Below are 22,227 nucleotides of genomic sequence, written 5' to 3'. Positions count from 1 at the left end.
TGTAACTAAAGAAACCGTGGAGCAATTCATCCTGTGGGATCTCAACACTATACCCTCTCCTTACTGCCTGAGCACCGGCACTATATTTACATTAGAGTGTAGAAAACTGGATGTTGCTGCTTGGATTGGGAGCAGAATGAGCTGAGCCGTTAAAAATTTGTATTTTCTCAGAAGTTTGGGGATGAATGATTTCACATTATTTTCAGGAGTCAGTTAGGGCTTTTTTGAAGCTAATATACTGCTTGTTAAGAATACATAAATATTTCAATGTCCATAGCCTGTCCACAGTTTTCTCTTATATAAGACAGAGGCTGTGAATATGAACATAGGTAACAGGTGTTAAAATCACACTTCTAAAATATATTCATCTTTATAAAAAAAAACAAAAAAGCTTGTTACAGAATTCACTCACACCCACCAATTCTCTTGAACCATATTGCTCACAAGTAACAAGGTCGCTTTGATTACGATAGCAGTTGGAGTGTTGTAGCATACTGAATGGATATCTGTCCCAGATTTTTTTTTTCTTATAAATACAGTGGATGAATAACAAATCATCTGTATTAGCGCCAGAGATTAAGCTAGCAGACACAAATAAGCTCAGAGAAAAATAGTTTTTGCATCCATTTCTAATGACATACATAATTTAATACCATGAATATGATTTTATTATGAAGAAAGAGTGTCTTGTCCACTGGTTTCAATTAAGAAACACTATAATAATGTTATCTATCAGCAGGTAAAGTTTAAGGTATTTTATCTCGAAATAAAATTGTATACTACAATTCTTTAGGGAATCGCATTGATGTGTTATTGCGTTACTAGGAACTATACAGTCTAATGTATGAATTTAAAACTGCATAGTCTGACTTATGAGCCCTTTTGCAAGCAAAATGATGTACAATGCAATTATCATCCCTCCAAGAGTCTTGGAAATGTATTTTGTGGCTAATTAGGAATGATTGGTAATTGACGTCTGGTTATTATTATGGAGTAAAACCAGTTGTGTAAATAAATGGAAATAGGTAGGAACTGAGCTGCAGTAATAAACAGCAATAAGAACCATTCTAGTCCTGTTTTCTTAAAGTTGACCACACATGTTAGAACTGCATTGTACAATCCTTTTACAATCTCTTATGCCCCGTACACACTTTTGGAATTTCCGATGGAAAAAGTCAGACAAACTTTTTCCATCGGAAATTCCGACCCTGTGTATGCCCCATTGGATTATTTCCATCAGAAACTCTGAGAAATTCCATCTGAGTTTAGATAGAGAACATGTTCTCTTTAACTATTTAATTCCGTCGGAATTGCGATGTGATTTTGGTCGGACAAAGGTCCGACCGTGTGTACGGGGCTTTAGGTTTACCAACAACTATTAAGTGTGAGGGTTTACCTAAACATATGTAATTTACAAAGTAGGACTTTGCACTTTTTTCAATATGATCTGCTTGAAATTGTTAGATAATTGAGCAACAAAACATCGTAAGCCAGTTGTCTAGCAGAGCACTTGTGTCTGTTGGTGTAATTTTTTTCCTCTTACCTGTTTATATTCTGACTCCCGACCAACTTGCACTTGTAAGATATATGCAATAGGATCTCCTCTCATAGGTGAAACAGTCTCCCATGTAATTTCACATGTGTTTCCTTCTAACTGTGTCACCCTGGGAGCTGAAAAATGCAGATTTTTTTTTAACAAGGGAAAGGCATTATTATTAAACTAGAAATACGTTAGCAGAGAAAAAACAAAGTAACCATGCCAATATATTCTATATATGAAAGTTATATCTTGTAGGCTTCTTAAAGTTACAGGCTTCTCTAGCCTTAGCTATACTAAACAGATCATGAACTTTGACAACCTTTGACAAGAGTCAGTTTCTGGAGCTAGTGTATTTTGTATTACTGCTTTTTTATTTATTCCTCCTATACATGTAAGCCAACTACAAAAACATAAACTCTATTCCACTGCACCTTGAAAAAAGAACTGGCATTAATTTCATTAGACAATTCAGTTGTATTTCATAGATATCTGCCGCTAGATGATAACATATTAAACAGAGAGTTTTAGCATAATAAAAAGTCTATGAGCCGGGTTTCATTGCACAGATTAATTCCATTCATAAAATAGCAGGGATTGGAAGCAGAGAGCATATGGATAAGTGTAGTACTGAGCTAACAGTACCACCGCAACCCAATCACAGTTTCAGCAGAGCTGGATCATGGATAGGACACAGGTAAAAGTAAATAACATAATACACTTATCTTCCACTGTCCCTTCCACAGATAAATCCTGAAGGTCTCCCTTTACATACCTAAAAATTAATTTAGAAATGATTCCTAACAGATATTCTCTTGGCAAGTGAATTTAATGTTTGTGATAATAACCTGAGTGCTTAACGTAAAGTGCATTTGTTTTGGATCATGCAGACATGGGTTAGAACCTTAGGTCAGGTTTTCTGTCCCCCAAAAAAATACTGACCTTGACCCAAACTAACCCTGGCACTGGCCTAGACCAAAACCTTAATCTAGGTTTTTTTTTTATTATGATTATTAAAATATTTTTTTAAACACTTTTTTTCTGTGCAAGGACAGAGAGAGATACAATGTATCTCTCTCCTCCATTCACATAGAAAGTGGCTGCTCACTGTGATAGTCAATAAGAGGCTATCACAGCGATCAGGTGTCCCAGAATTGGGAGTTTTGGTTCCCCCGTTTGTTAGCAGGGAGGCTTGGGTCTCATGGTGAGACCCAGTCACTGTGCTGGGAGCATGCCACACGGCCAGCGCAAAGGGACATATGCAAATACGCATATTTGAGTGACGTCGGCGTAAAAGGGTTCATAATTGAAAAAAAAGTGAAGGGGAGCTCCCAATACTTAACGTTAAAGTGGTTGTAAACCCAGAATTTTTTTTATAAACACCTGCAAGACAAAGCCATAATGAGCTAGTATGACTAGCATACTAGCTCATTATGCATTACTTACCTTAGATCGGAGCCCCTGAAGCCGTCCTCGTCTCCCCCTCCGGCCGCAGACATCTCTTCACAGATACCCAGAAGGCTACTTTCCGGGTATGGCCGCACTGGTGCTGTGATTGGCGGGAGCGGCAAAGACGTCACTCCGCGCATGCGCGCGGGAGCTGGCAAATACGGCATTGCTGTTTTTTTCAATGGGGAATCTCACTGCACCTGCGCCGTTGACTACAGCGCGCAATGCGCCGTAGACAACGGTGTATACCTATTGGCAAATATCTCCTAAACTGTGTAGGTTTAGGAGATATTGCAAACACCTACAGGTAAGCTTTAATCTTGGCTTACCTATAGGTGTAATTTCCTGAGGGGGGGGGGGGGGGTTACAACTACTTTAAACTCTGAGTTAAGCAATTATTGCCTGAAAATAAGAAGCGTGTACATTGTACTGAAATGTTGGTTTTCCTTCGTGTATTCATTTCAGATCTGTGTGGTAATGCACTGTGAAACTTTGCTTCTGTGCAGAAGCTTCCTATAATAAGGACCTGTCACTTCTGCTCCCTTTTCTGCAGGGTGACCGGTCTTTTATCTGCCCCCCTCCGGTAGAATTCTGCAGAAAGTCTTTTGTGGGTGGGTCTACTGGATCCCTCCCACAGTTCTGCTCTCTACAAATAATTGATTATATCACTGCTATTTTCAGAATATATTATCTGAGTTTGTAAAGGCTTTTGGTGCTCAACCAGATTTAAAATCCTATGGCCCGGATTCACGTAGATGCGCGTATCTTTGTGCGGGCGTAACGTATACTATTTACGTTACGCCTCCGCAACTTTTACAGGCAAGTGCCGTATTCTCAAAAGATAGTTGCGGCGGCGTAGCGTAGCGTAAATAGGCCGGCGTAAGCCTGCCTAATTCAAATGTGGTAGATGTGGGCGTGTGTTATTTAAATTTGATGTGACCCCACGTAAATGACGCTTTTTACGAACGGCGCCGTCCGTAAATGTATCCCAGTGCGCATGCTCCAAATTAACCCGCAAGAAGCCAATGCTTTCGACTTGAACGTAAATGACGCCCAGCCCTATTCGCGAACGACTTAAAATTTTAAAAAATTCGTCGCGGGAACGACGTTCATATTTAACATTGTACACCTCATATAGCAGGGGTAACTTTACGCCGGGAAAAGCCTAACGTAAACGGCGTATCTGTACCGCGTCGGCCTGGCGTACGTTCGTGAATTTGCGTACCTAGCTGATTTACATATTTCTAGGCGTAAATCAGCGTACACGGCCCTAGCGGCCAGCGTAAATATGCAGTTAAGATCCGACGGCGTAAGAGACTTACGCCGGTCGGATCTAATAGAAATCTATGCGTAACTGATTCTAAGAATCAGGCGCATAGATACGACGGCTCAGACTCAGAGATACGCCGTCGTATCTCCTTTGAGAATCTGGGCCTTTGTGTCTAAGGAAAAATATATTTAAGTCAACATTTTAGTTCATTGAGTTCAGCTTTATGATATCATTGTTTCTGAACTTGAAAAGATTATTAATGTTATGAGAAAATACATTTAACTTTATAATAGGCTGTCATGAACACAAATCCAGCCAAACCAATGACATGGGAGGCCCTGTTTTTTGTAATTACAAGAACATCGTTTACACAGCATCATTATCAAAAGTCAATAGCATTGTCTTTTTTTACCTTTATGTATGTCTTATCTTAAGCTCTGCACAGTATATTTATGCACCCCTGTGTGATTATGTAATAGCAGCAATTTATTCAATTACTAGTACACATTTACTATTTCACACTCTATGTGGGTGGACATTGGGGATGGGGGGATGACAGGTTTTGCATGTGAGAGTGACTGGAGAAGCATAAAAAGGGATATGCAAAAAAAAGGTCTGTTATTGAAAGTGCATCTGTCCAAATGAATAATAATAATTATGGATATGATACTGGGTGAAATGACTTTGCTGTTAAGATAGCAGTATGAATCTGTCTATCTAATAATTGAAGCAAATGGATTGGATGATAGTAGTTTATATATAGATATACAAGATGCATAACAATACAATTATTAGTCATGTATGTGTGTACTTAGAGTCAGCTACCTTGTACACCCTCATCATGAACATTCTTAAATCAAACTCAGAGAAACAGATAATAGAGTTGAAATACATAGATGTGAGCTATTTTACAAAGTAAAGGCTTTGCAGTTGTGATTTCTGATGTCACATAGTAGTGGTAAGTAAAGCAATAGAGTTTGGTTACTGAACTGCTCTCAGTCTGTAATTGGACAAGGAAGTAGCAGTAGCACACTGATAAAATCATCATTCCGATCTCTCCTCCTGTGAACATGTTCCAACTGTTGACTAAAAGCAATGCACTAAAAAAGAGCCCTGACTGGCTCAGCATGATGTCCCTTCCTGCAGTATTAGTGCTGCTGGGCACAGGATTACATGGCTATTACTGGTGATTATTAGCACAGGCTCAATTGTTTATGCCAGTTCTAATAAAAGATACATTTAAATATTTTTAATTTAAATGTGCTTTTTTATTTGCCTAATGTCCAGCTTTAGTTTTATATATAGTGGGGAAAATAATTATTTAAACCCCTGCATATTTTGTACGTTTGGCCACTTACAAAGAAATGAAGGGTCTATCATTTTTATCATAGGTATATTTTAAATGATAGAGACAGAAGATCAACCAAAAATCCAGAAAAACACATGATACAAATGTTATAAATTGAGTTGCAGTTTAGTGAGTAAAATAAGTATTTGATCCTCTACCAACCAACAATAATTCTGGCTCCCACAGACTGGCTACAGTAGGTGCTCACAGATTAGTCCTGTTAATTTAAGAAGATGCTTTTAACGACAACGCGTATAAAATACACCTGTTAACAGAATCTTTCTTCCATCCAAACCTTACCATCATGAGCAAGACTACAGAGCTGTCAAAGGACATAAGGGACAATATTATAGACCTGCACAAGGCTGGAATGGGCTACAAGACCATCAGCAAGAAGCTTGGTGAGAAGGAGACAATTGTTGGCGAAATTTTTTGCAAATGGAAGAAATACAAAATAACCATCAATCACCCTTGGTCTGGAGCTCCATGCAAGATAATTATTATTATACAGGATTTATATAGCACTGACAGTTTACACAGCATTTTACAACTTGAGGGTAGACAGTAAAATTACAATACACTTTAACCACTTACCACAAACCGCCGTAGCTGGACGTCGGTACTTTGATGTAGAATACCGGTATTTTCTGAAATGGCGGGTGGTCCTCTAAAATAGAAGCGGATTTCCACTCCCCTCCCACGCGTTCCGGTCATCTGCGCCGCTTACCAGAGCCATCGGTAGAGGCGGAGACAATCCGACACTTTTCCCTCAGAGGCTGTAAGTCGAGTGAGGGAATGATGGCCCCCACTCGACTCAACGAGGTTGGATGATGGAAGCGACGTCACTCTGACTGCGGGAATGTGGTAATGAAATTGTGCGAGTTCAGCTGAACTTGTACGATTTTATTCCCGCATGTCAGTCCTGACTTCGGGGGCGATTTCAGAGACATCTGGGCGAGTTGCTGCACAGATGTCAATGGAAATTGCACCCCCAAATCACAAAAGTAGTACAGAAACTACTTTTGGGAATCTGTGCTGTGCAGATTAGGACAGTGTCATTGCCGCCAATTGCCGCCGATTTGGCATGTGATTTGAAATGTAAAATCGCATCAATGTGAACCAGGGCTCAACTGTAATTGTCAGATCTGAGGTCTTTTTGACTCCAGATCTCACATTAACCACTTGCCACCCAGGCCAATTCTGATATTTCTCTACTACAAGTGAAAATCATCATTTGTTTGCTAGAAAATTACACAGAACCCCCAAACACAATATATGTTTTTTTTAGAAGAGACTCTAGAGAAGATGGTGATTGTTGCAACTGACCATCGCACGGTATTTGCGCAGCTATTTTTCATGCATTAAAAAAATAGAAAAAAAAAAAAAGTTAGCACAATTTTTTTGTATAATGTGAAAGATGATGTTACACCGATGATCCTCTGAGGATCCAGGACAGGATCGTGTGATGCTTGTTGCTGCCAGATTAGAAGTGTGGTGACAAGGAAAGGGGGACAGTCAGTGAGCTGCCACACAGACACAGAGCGAGGACAGGGGCAGAGAGGTGCCTAAGAGCTGGGACAGGACTTCAGTAACTCAGTTCTTAGATAACAAAACTGGAGGGAACCAAGACCAACTCTTCCAGAAGTCTGTTAAGCAAACTCGTATCCATGGGAGATCTGGTACAGCTTTGACACCCTCCATGATGTGGATGGCGACCATTTGAAACATATCAAGGCTTGATGTGTTTTGCCTTCTGGTGAGTAATAACCCCTAAGGGGAGTGTGACGCACGTTTTGGAGGATTTTCGTGTGAGGTGCACATCTACAATACCACATTAGGGTCACCACCTGTGTCCCTCTGGACTTTTTTTTATCACCATCTGTCATTCATCTTTTCTCATATGCCATCATCATATGAAAACTAGTCATAATAAGTAATGACAGTAGTGCTGCTTTAGTATTCAGGGGCACTGATTGAATTAGAAAAGAAAAGAAAATGCGCACCAGCCTAGTGTGTTACCGTTAACCAAATTTTATGAAATAAAATATATAAAAAACCTACTCACAATGGTGGTAGAAAGAATCACAGTATAGGCTTAATCGACATATGCTGTAGTAGATTGCCCTCGAACCACACTCCAACAGATCATGGGGGAAATGAAAAAGGGTCACCTTTTCTGGATTTTTGGTTGATATTCTGTCTCTATCATTTAAAAACATCTATGATAAACATTTTAGACCCTTCATTTCTTTATAAGTTGGCAAACTTACAAAAGCTGCAGGGGATCAAATAATTATTTTCCCCACTACTGTGTTTCCCTGAAAATAAGCCTGGGTCTTATATTAATTTTGGCAACAAAAGACCCAGTAGGGCTTATTTGCGGGGTAGGTCTTACCATATTATGTGCTGTCTTTTCTCCCTCCCTGCCTGTCAGGAATCCCCAGTTTGAAATGTTTGTAAAATGCCCAAATCATCTTCTTTACAGAAGTACACAATATACAATGTGTGTGCCCCTGCAATCCAACGGCACCAAATACCTCAGCTGCTCTCCTTCATCCCTCTCAGCCATCATAGAGGAAACCTGCCCCCCCCCCTGCAGTGAGAGCTCAGAAGAGAGCACGCCGGGCATGTGAAGGAAAAAAAATCTTTTGCGTTTCAGGGCTTCAATTGTATGCATCACGTGAAGACTGATTTTAAGTAATTACCTTGTGAAGACAGGTGTATGGGTAGGCATATAGTATGACATGTTGATTGATGTTCTGAGAAAAATGATTGCAGAGACTCTACATTGAGACTACCGTACCTTCTGTGACCCACCAAAGCTCTACATAGTGAAGGGGCCGAGATCCCCCGCCAACAGCTGGGAGCAGAGGAGGAGACCAGCGGGGAGATCAGCTGAGCGCTGCTCTGTACCAAAGGTACCTGACACCACCAGACCACAGAGACACACACACAGTACACTGCACACCACTGTAACAGAGAGGACTATAGGAGTACACAAGCACCCTGAACTAGGGCTTATTTTCGGGTATGGCTTATATTTCTGCCCTCATGGAAAATAACGCTAGGGCTTATTTTTGGGGTAGGTCTTTATTTGGGGGGAAACACGGTATATATACACACACATTATATCGCCAAAAGTATGGGGATGCCAGTCTTAGTCTGTAGGGTTCAATATTGAGCTGATCCACTCTTCCAGCTATTTTCCACAATCAGAGTGGAATTGTAATTAATTAAAAAATGCTGTTAAGCAGAAAGGGTTTTCTGTGGAAGAGATATACTTGAGTTGATTTACTATAAGCAAATAGCCTGTACACTTTGCAAATACATTTTCACTTTAGCTCGGTGTCTGTGGTGAAAATTCCCTTTGCAAAGTACAGTATACCCAACCATGTAATTGTACATGAATGGATGAGGGAAATAAGCAAAGCTTTATCTCATGCATAAGCTATGGGAAAATTCCCTTGCAAAATGAAAATTCCCTTTGACTTTTTGCCTTTGACTACTGCTCGCAAGCTTCTTTTAATCCTGGGCAGACCAATCAGAATGACAAAAGATGCCAAACACTAAAAATAACCAAGGCAATATGTCAGAAGGAGGAGAGTGGATGGAAAGGGATCATTGCAGAGTAATCTCCACTTTTACCTAATCTCCACTTTTACCTGGAGTAATCTTCACGTTTACCTACCTTCTCAGAGATCTTTGCTGTGAAGCCTGCGGGGGGAGAAGCATAGCCTCTTCACCAAAATTCTCTCATCTAGGCTATGCTTCTTCCACACATGCACACAACAGGCCCAATTCATTCCTACAGAACAGTTGTGATAATTATTCATGGATGACCTTTCTATAGGAATAAACGGTCCAACAGATAATGACTTTTGAATTCCTACTGCTCAAGGCCCTATAACAACAGTATAACTCTGATCTAACAGTTGAACGTCAAAAGATATATAATAGGCAGAAAAACTGTCAAAACAAGATGCTTCAGTTGCAGTAATTTGCCGGCTTGCTAACCTTTAATGTTTGGTGGGACAGACTTGGTTGTGCAGAATGTATAGATGTCAGAAAATGGCCCTTCTCCAGCATCATTAACAGCTTGAATCCTGAAGTTATAGCATGTGAATTCAGTCAGTCTCTGCACCTTATATGTGTGGCTTGGACCTCTGTAGATGGGAAGAAACCTGCAAATATAAAACACATTTAATTTAATAATAGTTAATGGTGTTATACTACAAGCTATAGAAAACAAATGAAATCTGGAGAAGATATGATATTCTGAAGCTGTAGTTTTATGGGCTCACATATCCTGAACAAAAAAAGAATTCATATATAGCATGTTCAAATCTGCAGCCCTAAACATGGCCTAGTATTTCTCATTTACCTTTTAAAATGTACCAGAAAAGTGTCGGTAATTCTATATGAAGGTGGAAGAAGGGAACAGAAGTATGTAGTATAAGACTTGCATCAAAAAAAAATAAAGGCTTAAAAAGAGACCCTGTCACCAACTTAAAAAAATTGTAGGTAAAATTACAAAAACGAGCTTTTTCCTTTTGATAAATTATTACTTATTCACTTGAAACTTCCCTTTAATGAAGAGTAGCTTCCAGGGGAGGCGCAAAGGGGAATACAATAGAGTGTCATTTTAGTGACATCTTTAAATCTGCTGGGACTGCTGACATTAGATCCAAGATGGTTTTTAAAAGTCTCCACAGGGCTTTTACAGGTAAGCAACATGCATAAAATATGTTAAATGTACAGGCAGTCCCCGAGTTACATACATCCGACTTACGTACAACTCCTACTTACAAAATGGAGGGAGACAACAGAAAGTGAGAGGAAATCTACTCCTAGGAAGGGGTATGATTCAAAGTCAATGATTCAAAAAAAATATTCAGCTAGTGCAACCAATTACCTTCACAAAATTAATGAAATGATCTCCACCTGTGTGCAATCTAAGTGTCACATAATCTGTCATTACATATACACACCTTTTTGAAAGGCCCAAGAGGCTGCAACACCTAAGCAAGAGGCACTACTAACTAAACACTGCAATGAAGACCAAGGAACAAGTAAGGGACAATGTTGTTGAGAAGTACAAGTCAGGGTTTGGTTATAAAAAAATATCAAAATCTTTGATGATCTTTAGGAGCACCATCAAATTTATCATAACCAAATGGAAAGAACATGGCACAACAGCAAACCTGCCAAGAGACGGCCGCACACCAAAACTCACAGACCGGGCAAGGAGGGCATTAATCAGAGAGGCAGCACAGAAACCTAAGGAGGAGCTGCAGAGTTCCATAGCAGAGACTGGTGTATCTGTACATAGGACGACAATAAGCTGTATGCTCCATAGAGTTGGGCTTTATGGTAGAGTGGCCAGAAGAAAACCATTACTTTCAGCCAAAAAAATGGCACGTTTTGAGTTTGTGAAAAAGACACGTGGGAGACTTCCAAAATGTATGGAGGAAGGTGCTCTGGTCTGATGAGACTAAAATGTTACTTTTTGGCCATCAAAGATAACGCTATGTCTGGCGCAAACCTAACATATCACATCACCCAAAGAACACCATCACAGTGAAACATGGTGGTGGCAGAATCATGCTGTGGGAATGTTTTTCAGCAGTCGGGACTGGGAAACTGGTCAGAGTTGAGGGAAATATGGATGGTGCTAAATACAGGGATATTTTTGAGAAAAACCTGTACCCCTCTGTGTGTGATTTGAGGCTAGGACGGAGGTTCACCTTCCAGCAGGACATTGACCCCAAACACACTGCTAAAGCAACACTTCAGTGGTTTAAGGGGAAACATGTAAATGTGTTGAAATGGCCTAGTCAAAGCCCAGACTTCAATCCAATAGAAAATCTGTGTTCAGACTTAAAGATTGTTGTTCACAAGTGCAAACCATCCAATTTGAAGGAGCTGGAGCAGTTTTGCAGGGAGAAATGGGCAAAAATCCCAGTGGTAAGATGTGGCAAGCTCATAGAGGTTTATCCAAAGCAACTTGGAGCTGTGATAGCCGTAAAAGGTGGCTCTACAAAGTATTGACTTTAGGGGGGGGGGGGGAGTGAAGAGTTATGCACATATGTTATTTTGTCCTATTAGTTGTTTACTTCACAATAATAAAAAAAAACTTCAAAAGTTCTGGGCATGTTCTGTAAATTAAATTATGCAAATCCTCAAACAATCCATGTTAATTCCAGGTTGTGAGGCAACAAAACATGAAAAATTCCAAGGGGGTGAATACTTTTGCAAGGCACCGTATATAGCGCAGAAAATGTACACAGCACTTTGAATATATACATGTACATTCACACCAGTCTCTGCCCTATAGGAGCTTACAATCTAAGGTCCCTAACTCACATTTATATACTAGGACCAATTTAGACAGGCTTCAATTACCTACCAGCATGTCTTTGGAGTGTGGGAGGAAACCCATGCAGGCACAGGGAGAACATGCAAACTCCAGGCAGGTTGTGCTGTGGTTGAGATTCCAACTGGTGACCCCCAGTGCTGCCAGGTGGAAGTGCTAACCACTTTGCAACTGTGTTTCCCCTATGAAAATGTATCTTTTTCAAGTTGGGTATATAGGGCCAGATTCACAAAGGAGATACGACGGAGTATCTCAGATACTCCGTCGTATCTCAGATACTCCGTCGTATCTCAGATACTCCGTCGTATCTCAGATACTCCGTCGTATCTCAGATACTCCGTCGTATCTCTCAGAGTATCTATGCGACTGATTCATAGAATCAGTTACGCATAGATAGCCAGAAGATCCGACAGGTGTAATGGACTTACACTGTCGGATCTTAGGATGCAATACCGCGGCCGCCGCTGGGGGGAGTTTGCGTCGTAAACCAGCGTCGGGTATGTAAATTTGGAGTTACGGCGATCCACGAAGATTTTTCCCGTCGTTACGTCGTCGCAAGTGTTAGATTTCCGTTGCAAAGATAGTGCACCTTTAACATGGAAAATTACTCCACCATGTTAAAGTATGCCCGTCGTTCCCGCGTCACTTTTTAACTTTTTTTAAAAAAAATCTTTTTCCCGGCGTAAGTGCTTTGTTGACGTTGCGATTCTCAAAACGTCAGCGCGTCGTAATTTCGCGCAAAGCACGTCGGGAAATTTGCGACGGGAGCATGCGCAGTACGTCCGGCGCGGGAGCGCGCCTAATTTAAATGGTACCTGCCCCATTTGAATTGGGCCGCCTTGCGCCGAACGTGTTTACGATACACCGCCGCAAATTTCCAGGTAAGTGCTTTGTGGATCGGGCACTTAATCGGAAAACTTGTGGCGGTGTAACGTAAACGGGTTACGTTACGCTGCGCCCAAGCTACGTGAATCTGGCCCATAGTCACCTGTAGATTTTCGAATGAAGATTGATACAAAACTGCTCAATACATTTGACAGCTTGACAAATGTCATTTGAAAAGAACTTAAATTAAATTTGCTTTTAAAATTCAAATTTGGTTTAGATGTACTTTCCTGAACAAAATCCATATACTCTGTTGTCCATCCTGCCCCTTTGAATTTTCCCATCACTGTGGTTGAAAACGTTTTGACTCCACCAGCGATTAGAAAATCAAACAAAAGGGTTGAGGATATCAGGGAGATAGAAGGTCTTACAAGTTCAATAAAAGATCTGCACATTAGATTACGCAATATGGGGTTCTACTTGATTGAATTTACATGCACTGATCAATTCAAACAATTACTGGCAGTCTAACTGAGCTGTTATCACAGGAAGCAAGAGCATTTGTCAACAAAGTCCTTGAACGTCTCCGCAACATTCATATGGTGAATATGGACAAGGCCTCCCCAGAGGACTAGGCTGTTGTGGGTCGCCTCCAACTGTACCTTACCCCCTCCCCTACTTCTCCCCCCTCCTTCTTTCATAGGCTTGGGTACATACTTGTCTTCTCTAACTACAAACTAGAGGCTGTGGGTCTCCCTAAAAACTAAAAGATGGTACCCACAATGGTTATGTGAGGTCTCCCCTTACAGAGATAGACCCTTAGCCCTCTCCCCCTTTCCCCAATTGTACGGTCTATTATTATGACTCAAGTTCAGTACCATACTTTCATTTCTGTTCAGCCTCACATACATTCTTATTTGACGGCCTAATGTCTACTGCTTTTTGCGGTCTCCTTGCTTATCATAACAATTTATGCTAACACTTCAAAATACCATGTATAAAATTGTTCTATTGGCCAACCGTTTCAGATGATTTCTGTTATGTTGTTCCCTTTGTATATGTAAACTTGTAAATAAAGAATGCAAAAATATAATCAAAAAATGTAAACAAAAACAAAAGGAAAATCAAACATTCTGAAAATAAAATTTCAAACAAGCATCTACTAGAGCAGACATCACTAAATGGCGGATCGCGGTCCTGATCTGGCTTAAATCACTGTTCCATCTGGACTGGCCACGCCCCCGCCATGTGGAAGACAGCTCTTTTGCTCAGTGTGAGGTGAACGGGGCCAAGGACAGTGATCTGGAGGAGGGGGTTGATATAAATGTGGTGGAACTAGGGACAAGAATGTAAAGGGGGGCGAGAAGGACAGGAATGTGAAGGAGGAGGAGGGTGATATAAGGATGGCGGGGGGGCTGAGGACAGGAATGTAAAGGAGGGAGAGAGGGGGAGGCCAAGAATGTGAAAGGAGTGAAATGAAAAGGGGATAACTATAGGAATGTACAGGGGGGTAAGGACAGGACTGTAAAGAGAGTGAGGACAGGAATGCGGAGGTGGATGACAATATAAAGAGGGGCAGAGGACAGGAATCTGAAGGAGGAGGGGGGTGATATAAAGGGGGGGGGGGGGGTGAGGACAATAATGTGAATGGAGGGGCAGGTGAGGACAGGACTGTGAAGGAGGGGGGGGGTGATGACAGAAATGTGAAGCAGGGTGATATGAAAGGGGGGCTGAGGACAGTAATGTGAAGGAAGCGGAGGGTAAAATCAGGGTGGCAGAGGGGCTGAGGACAGGAATGTAAGGGGGGGGGGGGTGGAGGGAGATAAGAATAGGAATGTACAGGGGGGTACAAACAGGACTGGAGGGGGGTGAAATAAAAGGGGGGGATGAGGATAGGAATGTGAAGCGGGTGGTGGGTGTGACAACAGGGGACAGAGGACAGGAATGTGAAGGGGAGGTAATATTAATAGGGAAAGATGTGAAGGGGGGTTGAAGACACTTCTGTGAAGGGGGGGGGGACTGTGATGTGAAGGGGTGATTTTTATGTAAAGAGGATGGAACTGTGAAGTGAAGAGAGGCTGTGATGTGCAGGGGGGACTGAGAACACTGTTGTTAATATTGGGATTGGGATGTGAAGGATCTCAGGCTAGGTTTACAATCATGGCTACCTGTGTTCTGCGTGAAGCAACCTATTCATTTCAAAGGGTTGTCTTACATGCAGGAACGCAGAAAAAGAAGTCGCTGACTCTTTTTTTTTTAAAATTGCGCTGCATCAAACTGGTTTGGCGCTAACAAAAAAGTGCAGCGTTTGCCGATGCTCCGAGGTACCATTAAGAATCAAATATGCGTTTTGGACCTCTGCTGGAAGAAAATTTTAGTGACTGAACCTCTGGGAATTTGAATTTAATACCTCTGTACTAGAGTATAGTCAGCTTTACTCCAGTACATTGTACATATTATGCAGTGCTTTACTGGGTACACCAAATCATCCACAAGTCTCTCCTTCCTGGGCATTTGCCAGTCATACACACTTGAATGCAGGATCCTGCCGAATCTGTACATGCTACACACTGAAGATGATTACACAACATCAGATTTGTTGCCATAGTCTATAGAAACTTGTTTTTATGATCTAACTAAAAGTGCAGAATTGGATTAAAAGAAAAGCTACAGTGGATAAAAAAAAAGACAAGTTTGTATTTCTTTTACTTAATGCATAGATAAATCCTTTAGAAAATGTTAGAAACAGTAGCAAGAACTAGACAAGCTAGTGGAATTAAAACAGTGCAATCCAAGACAATAGCCTTTGCTTAGGAAATCCTGACGGTTTTGGAACGAGCCTGGCATTTTATCCCTTGCTAGATTAGCAATACACTGGATGCTTGAGCCTTTGTAAACTATCATCCTTTCCAACACAAATGAGAAAGGCAAGGCAATTTAGGACACTAGGCTATTTACATGGATATTCACACAAAGTTTATAACTAGCTATCGTAATTTTACTGAAAGACCCAAGAAAGGAAAAAGTATGGCTTGCCATAGCAGTTCGATTTCAGCAGTATTTACATTAATCTAGAAATAAAAATGTAATTGTACCCATAGACATTAGAGAGCAGTCAGATATACAAGCACAAACTGGCTGCCCTCAGGGTAAACGCTTTTCAGAGAACTGCAAAATGCTCCATAAATATACATGCTTGGATATGTGTACAGGTGGAGAAGCTAGTGACCAAAAGCTAAAAATGTTATCTATCACAGATTGAAAAAAAGCAACCAGCACAGGTGTTTTGCCATAAGAAGATTTATAATAATTATGTGCACATGATTGGATTTTACAACAATAATTGTCTGATAGACGCGTTGTATCGGATAATCCGACCGTGTATATGCTCCATCAATTATTGGCAGTATTAACAACAACAAATGTTGGCTGTTCATGCTCACCAACTGTCTGACAATAAATCTGTTATGTCGGACTATCCGATCGTGTGTACACAAGTCCGTGGGACTAAAATGCAAAGTACAAACACGCATGCTCGGAACCAATGCTAAACATCAGACAACAATAGCAGAAGTTGCCCAAAGGGTGGCAGTAAAGAGCTGAAAAAACACGTGGTTTGGTTTTTTGTTGGCTGAAAATGTTCTGCCGTGTGTATGCAGAACAAATTCACGGACAACGCCCTTCGATAAAAAGTTTGATCGTGTGCACGAGGCTTAGGACAACACAGTATAGCTTGGAGCTTTCACTGCAGATACAGCTATATGAGCAGGACCTGGATACATTTCCTGCTTGCTGACTGGACAATAAAAGATAATAATCAGCACACTGGTTAGGTCATCACATTTCTCACTATGTTCTCTTGTAGTGTGCTGACTGCCAATAGACAGCCAATGATTCGCAGTTGCAGCTCGGTCCTACTGATTTGAATGGGTAAGTTTGACAGGCCACATTGCCTGTAAACTTAACAAGACTTTTTAAATTTGCTGTGGCATGTGTACAGACCCCTTCAGTTGCATGTTCGGTGGCCAATCGGAAAAGGGGGGCGGGAGGGGGAATATAATCGAGGCTCAACCACCTCTTTTTACTGCCCTTTTAAAAAAAAACAGGTACTCTTTATTGAGAAATACATCCATAAAAGACCCTGCATGTCTCCCCTGTATGTGACTGAATGTTTTGCAATGCAGCGTCGGTATCGGGGTTGTGTGAGAGCGATCGGGTGGCGGCGCGACACGCAAAAGCTCTTACCTGACAGGCGGGAGGTTGCCTGTCAGTTTCACAAACAATCCCGAAGGCTGCAGCCACTGGATTGTGTGCAATACCCCCCCCCCCTCGCCGTTAGGTCCGTACAACCTACAGACCTAGCGGCAAAAGGGTAATTCATGTTTATATATCTGCATGGGGAAATATACATCTTAGATGGTAAAATTAGGCAACGCTTTTTTCCTTGGAGCATCAAATAACCTATTGATTTGTTTGTATTCTCTGCTGTCCATTATCTCATTGTACAGCTTTCAGAACCGTAAATGTTACTTACCAGAAAAAGAGGGGTTTGTGAGATACTAGTAGCCGCTGCTAGAACAAGCCAAGTCATTAAAACCCCTGAAAGGCTGCCAGTAATATCTAAACTGTTCTTATACATGTTATTAGTGAATACTGTGTTGTTATAAAGATTAGTTAATGGATATGGTTTGATCTGGGCTGTATTTAGACACAACATTGGCTTAAGGATCAAGCAAATATTTTAGTAAAAACTAATGTTTGAATGTGCTCATGGAGGAAGCCAGCTACATTATCTGCTTAATGGTAACTGTAGGAAGAGAAAGGAGAGATGTATGTCTCTTAAATTGTATCTTGAATTCTAGTGAGTCTTTCGACTTCTAATTTCTTCTGAATTTAGTCACAAATATCAGGGAAACCTGAGACTTTTTGCTGCCCTAGAAACTGGACCAAGAATATCAGTATGGTAAATGGATATTAATCATGAGCATACTGAAGTCACTGATACTTTATGGAATCTTATGGGCATAGTTCAGGCCTTAAAACTTCATACATCTTGATGCTTTAAGAGAAGTATGGCCAAAGCTTTAATGGCTATACTTCTCCTGTGGGTCACAGGAGTACAGTTCTTTCTACACTCCTGTGACCCATTTACAGCCGGCCAGTCCAGGCACTGAAAGGATCCCAACCTAGGTGCCTGGACGATGGACCGACAGCTGGCTCAACCTATCAGTGAGCTGCTGAGAGCCTTAGCCAGCCGCTCCCACCCCCTCCATAGCTCAGCGTTCAAGTGAGTGCTGAACAGCAGAGCAGAGAGCCAGTGATTGACAGTTACCAGCTCTTTGCTGGCTGAGGACCGAGAATTGAGCAATTGGTGCTGTTTGGTCACTCAATTCTTGGTCTGAGGCCCCGTACACACGACCAGTTTCCTCGGCAGAATTCAGCTTCCGACCGAGTTTCTGGCTGAATTCTGCCGAGAAACCCGGCCGTGTGTACACTTTCGGCCGAGGAAGCCGACGAGGAGCTCGGCGAGGAAATAGAGAACATGTTCTCTATTTCCTCGTTGTTCTATGGGAGCTCTCGCCCCGCCGAGCTCTTCGGCGGCTTCAGTGCTGAACTGGCCGAGGAACTCGATGTGTTTGGCACGTCGAGTTCCTCGGCCGTGTGTACGGGGCTTGAGAGACTGCAATGGACAGCTACAGCTGAGATTGGTGCTGCAGCCATCTACGCAAGTATGATTATTTATTTTATTATGTTCCCATACTTCTCTTTTAAGGCTAAGCTCCAGGCAGACAGAAAAAGAGCAGAGAGTGAGCTTCTGTTATTTTTTTTTTTTACTATAAATACAAATATACACTGCTCCCTCACCAAAGAATACAATATATAAATCAAAATCAGCTACCTTAAAAAGATGTAATAATATTCATATAGTATATAAAGTCCACATATTAAACTGAACTGTGATCCAATGCCAAATCTGTGCATAAAGACACACTATCCAGTGTTACTACATCTGGAAAGCAGCTCCCTGTGTGATTTTGATCCCTAGTACTAGGAAGGTCAAAATTGAACTTAAAGGGGTTGTAAGCCCTTGTGTTTTTTTCACCTTAGGTGAAAAAACTTCTGCCAGTGACCGGCCCCCTAGCCCCCCCGGTTTACTCACCTGAGGCCTGGAATTTCCCTCGGCAGAGCTGCGCTCTTCCTCTGCCAGGGGTTCTCGGCTCCAGATTGGATAGATTGATAGGAGCGCAGCAATTGCCACCCGCTGCTGTCAATCAAATCCAATGATGCGGGCGCCAGGGGGTGGGGCAGAGTCCTACATTCCGCATCTACGGACGCAGAATGATAGACACGGGAGTGTGCCCGCAAGGTAACCCCCCGGGAGAGCGCTAGGGGGTTATAGAATTCAGGGAGGAGCCACAAGAGCCGCTGAGGGACCCCAGAAGACGAGGGTGGGGGCCACTATGTGCAAAATGAATGGCACAGTGGAGGTAAGTATGATATGTTTGTTATTTAAAAAAACAAAGGCTTACAATCACTTTAAATGTATCCAAACTAGGATCCATGATTTGCAGCTTAATCATTAATAGGATTGCAAGAAATCACATATTTCTCAGTGGAAAACTTTTAGAGCATCGACCCAAAAGGACAAGAAAAGGCTCTGAATAATAAAATGCCAACAGTAAGCATTTATTAATGAGCATTTACATTGATATAGTGCAAAAAGCACTATTTACAATCATATATAGAAAAAATGATTCAACTGATGCATAGAGGTGCAGGGAGAAGAATCTTACAAACCACCAGCAGTTCAACACAATGGGGTTGATTTACTAAAACTGGAGAGTGCAAAATCTGGTGCAGCTGTGCATGGTAGCCAATCAGCTTTGAAATTCAGTTTGTTCAGTTAAGCTTTGACAATAAAACCTGGAAACTGATTGGTTTCTATGCAGAGCTGCACCAGATTTTGTACTCTCCAGTTTTAGTAAATCAACCCCAATGTGATGACTGCACTTAGATCTTCCCTACATGTTTTGTTATTAGACTTCTTCATGGATGTATGGGTATTAGGTGCCAACACATTTTAACAGTCACATTGAAAACGCCCACATGGGAGGAAACAACTCCATGCCCACTCAAATGGGAAAGGTTGTCTGTATACAAAAGTTGTGATGGACTAAGCTACCTAGTATTACAACAAAAATATGCAAAAAAACAACAAATAGCTATATATATATATATATACAGGGAGTGCAGAATTATTAGGCAAATGAGTATTTTGACCACATCATCCTCTTTATGCATGTTGTCTTACTCCAAGCTGTATAGGCTCGAAAGCCTACTACCAATTAAGCATATTAGGTGATGTGCATCTCTGTAATGAGAAGGTGTGTGGTCTAATGACATCAACACCCTATATCAGGTGTGCATAATTATTAGTCAACTTCCTTTCCTTTGGCAACATGGGTCAAAAGAAGGACTTGACAGGCTCAGAAAAGTCAAAAATAGTGAGATATCTTGCAGAGGGATGCAGCACTCTTAAAATTGCAAAGCTTCTGAAGCGTGATCATCGAACAATCAAGCGTTTCATTCAAAATAGTCAACAGGGTCGCAAGAAGCGTGTGGAAAGACAAAGGTGCAAAATAACTGCCCATGAACTGAGAAAAGTCAAGCGTGCAGCTGCCAAGATGCCACTTGCCACCAGTTTGGCCATATTTCAGAGCTGCAACATCACTGGGGTGCCCAAAAGCACAAAGTGTGCAATACCCAGAGACATGGCCAAGGTAAGAAAGGCTGAAAGACGACGACCACTGAACAAGACACACAAGCTGAAACGTTAAGACTGGGCCAAGAAATATCTCAAGACTGATTTTTCTAAGGTTTTATGGACTGATGAAATGAGAGTGAGTCTTGATGGGCCAGATGGATGGGCCCGTGGCTGGATTGGTAAAGGGCAGAGAGCTCCAGTCCGACTCAGACGCCAGCAAGGTGGATGTGGTGTACTGGTTTGGGCTGGTATCATCAAAGATGAGCTTGTGGGGCCTTTTCGGGTTGAGGATGGAGTCGAGCTCAACTCCCAGTCCTACTGCCAGTTTCTGGAAGACACCTTCTTCAAGCAGTGGTACAGGAAGAAGTCTGCATCCTTCAAGAAAAACATGATTTTCATGCAGGACAATGCTCCATCACACACGTCCAAGTACTCCACAGCGTGGCTGGCAAGAAAGGGTATAAAAGAAGAAAAACTAATGACATGGCCTCCTTGTTCACCTGATCTGAACCCCATTGAGAACCTGTGGTCCATCATCAAATGTGAGATTTACAAGGAGGGAAAACAGTACACCTCTCTGAACAGTGTCTGGGAGGCTGTGGTTGCTGCTGCACGCAATGTTGGTGGTGAACAGATCAAAACACTGACAGAATCCATGGATGGCAGGCTTTTGAGTGTCCTTGCAAAGAAAGGTGGCTATATTGGTCACTGATTTGTTTTTGTTTTGTTTTTGAATGTCAGAAATGTATATTTGTGAATGTTGAGATGTTATATTGGTTTCACTGGTAAAAATAAATAATTGAAATGGGTATATTTTTTTTTTTTTTGTTAAGTTGCCTAATAATTATGCACAGTAATAGTCACCTGCACACACAGATATCCCCCTAAAATAGCTAAAACTAAAAACAAACTAAAAACTACTTCCAAAAATATTCAGCTTTGATATTAATGAGTTTTTTGGGTTCATTGAGAACATGGTTGTTGTTCAATAATAAAATTAATCCTCAAAAATACAACTTGCCTAATAATTCTGCACTCCCTGTATATATATATATAATTATCCAATAACAAGCCATACTAATGTAATAATCCATAGATGTATTGTATTGTTTATTTCATTGCTTAACACCATGCATAAACCTAGCATGAGTTTAATATAAATCTTAGATAAAACAAATTCTGTACACCGGTCTACATGGCGACATGTAATGCTTTTGTAGAACTCCGATTTACTGTAATGTTCACACTTGAGTTAAAAAAAAAAAGAAAAGCGTAGTCAACAATCAGAAGATACAGAACTGTGTCCTCTCACAAACCACTTAAGTCATGTTCTGTTCTAAAATTGCAGAACATTTAACATAAAAGCCGATTAAAGATATGTGCATTAATGTCGCAGTAAGTTTACACCCACTACTTATTTTCTTGTGACAAGAGAAGCTGATATCTACTTATAGTCCACAGGGTATTTTGTGCAAATACATCTTTTTTTCTTACAATATATTATAGAACTGAGAGTGCTTGCTCACATCCAAGCTAAGAAAATACAAAGAAAAGAGTTGCATAACTTTAAATGGATAAAAAGTGAAAAAACAAAGTTATATACCGGTAGTGATAGACAGTTGATGTGGCGAATGTCATTTTGCTAATAAATTTATATTTA

The 22,227-nt window shown here is 41.1% G+C and overlaps 1 protein-coding gene across 2 annotated transcripts in view; it reads right to left on the bottom strand.

Moving 5' to 3' along the window:
* FNDC3B (fibronectin type III domain containing 3B) overlaps positions 1-22,227 on the bottom strand; it is a 443,125-nt gene that overhangs the window by 7,840 nt on the left and 413,058 nt on the right. For both annotated transcript variants that reach the window (XM_040349376.1, XM_040349377.1), the window contains 2 exons: positions 9,619-9,785; positions 1,544-1,671 (listed from right to left, as the gene is read on the bottom strand). In XM_040349376.1, coding sequence (XP_040205310.1) covers positions 1,544-1,671; positions 9,619-9,785 — 295 coding nt within the window. The remainder of the gene's footprint in view (positions 1-1,543; positions 1,672-9,618; positions 9,786-22,227) is intronic.

Source organism: Rana temporaria, chromosome 4 (genome assembly GCF_905171775.1).
Source record: "Rana temporaria chromosome 4, aRanTem1.1, whole genome shotgun sequence".
NCBI classification, from domain to species: Eukaryota; Metazoa; Chordata; class Amphibia; order Anura; family Ranidae; genus Rana; species Rana temporaria.
Note: the sequence above shows the minus strand (reverse complement) of the source record. Positions and strands in the feature narration are given on the sequence as shown.